The 2,869-nt window shown below is 42.1% G+C and overlaps 1 protein-coding gene across 1 annotated transcript in view; it reads left to right on the top strand.

Moving 5' to 3' along the window:
• Window positions 1–2,869, top strand: part of LOC101847452 (L-threonine ammonia-lyase) — a gene marked incomplete at its 3' end in the record, with an annotated part of 46,435 nt that overhangs the window by 19,479 nt on the left and 24,087 nt on the right. The window contains 1 exon segment of the mRNA XM_013087740.2: window positions 130–175. Within this exon segment, the coding sequence (XP_012943194.1) occupies window positions 130–175 (46 nt within the window).

Below are 2,869 nucleotides of genomic sequence, written 5' to 3' on the forward strand. Positions count from 1 at the left end.
TTATGTTTGATACTCTCTTATAACACACATCTAATCTTCTGGCGTTCATATGACCGTATACAGTTGCGAGCGCCGTAAAACCTATAATGAACGGTTTTTACATGCTTATATTTCGTTCTTATGTTTCAGTTTCAAAGAGAGGGGAGCCCGATATGTCCTACAGCAGCTGTCAGAGGTAAGTGTCTGTGGGCGCCGCGCTGTGACGACTGTACTGCCATGATCTGATAAAACGCATTTTTTCTCAAAATCAAGGTTTCGAGATAATCGCAATTTGGCGTTTGTTTGCTAATTTAAACAAACAAATAGCAACGTTGTTTTTGTTTGACTATCCCATATGAAGATATATCTCATTTACCATGACTAAGCCAAATTTAATCGAATTTGAGCTAAAGGCAAACGAATAAGAAGAATGCGTTTTATCTGATCACCCTGGTAGAAATGCGTTTTACTTTCAACCATTTATTCCCAGAATGATCTGACAAAACACATTTATTTTTTGCCTCTCGTTAACTACCATTCTTGAACCTACGGACAGAAAAGGCGATGTTGGAACCTGCCTGTAGCGCAGAGGGGTAAACGTTTTGATCTGCCGCTCAGAGGGTTCTGGGTTCGAGTGTGAGTGGGACCCCAATTCTTCTTTCTGTTATGTTATTCCTACAACTACAATAATTTTTTTGGTCTCTTCCCTATGTTTGGAGGGCTTAATAATAATAATAAATAGAATTTGTATGGCGCATGTCCTCCCTCGAAAGCAAGCTCTATCGCTTTACACTATATTATTACCACAGCAGACCATAGAACACTCAGAAACATTCTCAGCTTTCCGGGAAGCGTACAGTGCGAGCAGCTGGTTAAGCGCTAAAACACTAACACTCTGACAAGATCTTTCATGGTCTATAGCTGGGTACCCATTTTCACCTGGGTGAAGTGAGGAACATTTGCGTAAAGTGTCTTTCCGAAGGACACAACGTCGGGCCGCGGCACGAGCTCCCGAATCTGCAACCTCACGATTACGAGTCCGGTAGCCTAACCACTAGGCCACTGACTTCTATTTTTCCACCGACAAACTCGGGGCAGAGGCTGTCCCTGGTTTAGAAAGGTGGAAACACGGGATAGAGGCTATCCCTGGATTAAAAAGGTGGAAACACGGGACGGAGGGATCCTTGGATTAGAAAGGTGGAAACACGGGATAGAGGCTATCCCTGGATTAGACATGTGGAAACACAGGGCAGAGGCTGTCCCTGGATTAGACATGTGGAAACACGGGATAGAGGCTATCCCTGGATTAGACATGTGGAAACACGGGATAGAGGCTATCCCTGGATTAGACATGTGGACACACGGGATAGAGGCTATCCCTGGATTAGACATGTGGAAACACAGGGCAGAGGCTGTCCCTGGATTAGAAAGGTGGAAAATGTTTGTTCGAGGCGTATGCCCTGATATAGGGTGAGAGAGGCATTGATAATGATGATGATGATTATGATGATGATAATGATGATGATTTTGTGGGAGGGGGGAGGGCGGGAGGTAGGAGCTGGGATTGTGTCTCAAAATTGTGTCCAACAGCATGTGGAAATTCTGCGATCGTGCATTCAGAGCATTAATTATGTGCTCAGTCAGCCGTTGAGCTCAGCCCCCCAGTCTCACACGTCTCCTCAAACCAACCCTGTTCCTCCACATAGACAAAAACAAACAAAGCAAAAAATAAACCCTCAAAATCAAAACAAAACAAAACGAAAACAGCGCAAGCAGTGAAGTTTTCTCTTACCTACCACATGTTGCTGCGTTGGCAAAACGACGATGTTATTTACAATTTGTGAAGTGTGCTCATAAAATTAGTTACTTTTCGGATTCGAGCCCTTTGGAAATAGATACTATTATTACATGATATAAAAGTGACGCTTTTACAGTCTATAAGTATGAAAGGCATGTTATACATGTACTTAAAGAAAATGGCATCATTAGAAAATCTAAAAAATTTACCCAAGTGTCGATTTCGGCCAATATCTCCATTTATGGATTGCGAGGAGTAACTCATTTTGTTAACACGCTTCGCATTTGTTTAGGTAAAAAATTCCTTGCTTTGTAAGCGGAAGGCACGACAACATCGAGGTCTTAAGATTTTTGTTATTTATTTATTAAATTAGAGTTCATGAAAAAAGCGAGCAACTGTTATCATGCGACGAGTCAGGCAATTGGTTTGTGGATCCTCCAATTTTTCCCCATAATTTCTGATTATTTTCCTTTACCATTCTTTGTTAAAATTAACTGAATCGTTTAATTTCACATTTTTGGGCCCAGTTTCCATAATTTCAGATTTTTTTTCCGCCTAAACGACGGGGACAGCAAGCTGCCCAACACAGGAGACCCGAGTTCCATTTCCCAGTCGGGGGAATCTTTTTGCGAGTGTCTCATCTCATCTCAATCTTTCTGTAGGGGTTAGATGTTGTATCCCTCTCACCCCGGATTGGCTCTCCTAACAGACGGGGTCGGAGGCCGCCTCCTAAATTTAAATGATATGAATTGTGTCATAATTTGGAATGTAAAAACACCTGCCCTGTTGCTTTATGCAAACACCTACTTGTGGGTGGTTGGCGGGTGCTCTGGCGTGGTTTGGTCCTTCTTTTCTATCAAACATCTATCGCCCTTATCTCCCCTTCTTCTCTTTTATGTTTGTTACTCTCTTGTAACACCTCTAATCATCTGGCGCTCTTAATGACCTTATACAGTTGCGAGCGCCGTAAAATCTCTATTAAAACTACCCCCCCCAAAGAAAAACAAACAAAAAACACCCAGCTATTTTATTCCTTCAGAATTCGTCCCCTACTTTATTGGTTTATTTATTATATACTGCACGACATCTTCT

This window comes from Aplysia californica, unplaced genomic scaffold (genome assembly GCF_000002075.1).
Source record: "Aplysia californica isolate F4 #8 unplaced genomic scaffold, AplCal3.0 scaffold00632, whole genome shotgun sequence".
Taxonomy (NCBI): Eukaryota; Metazoa; Mollusca; class Gastropoda; order Aplysiida; family Aplysiidae; genus Aplysia; species Aplysia californica.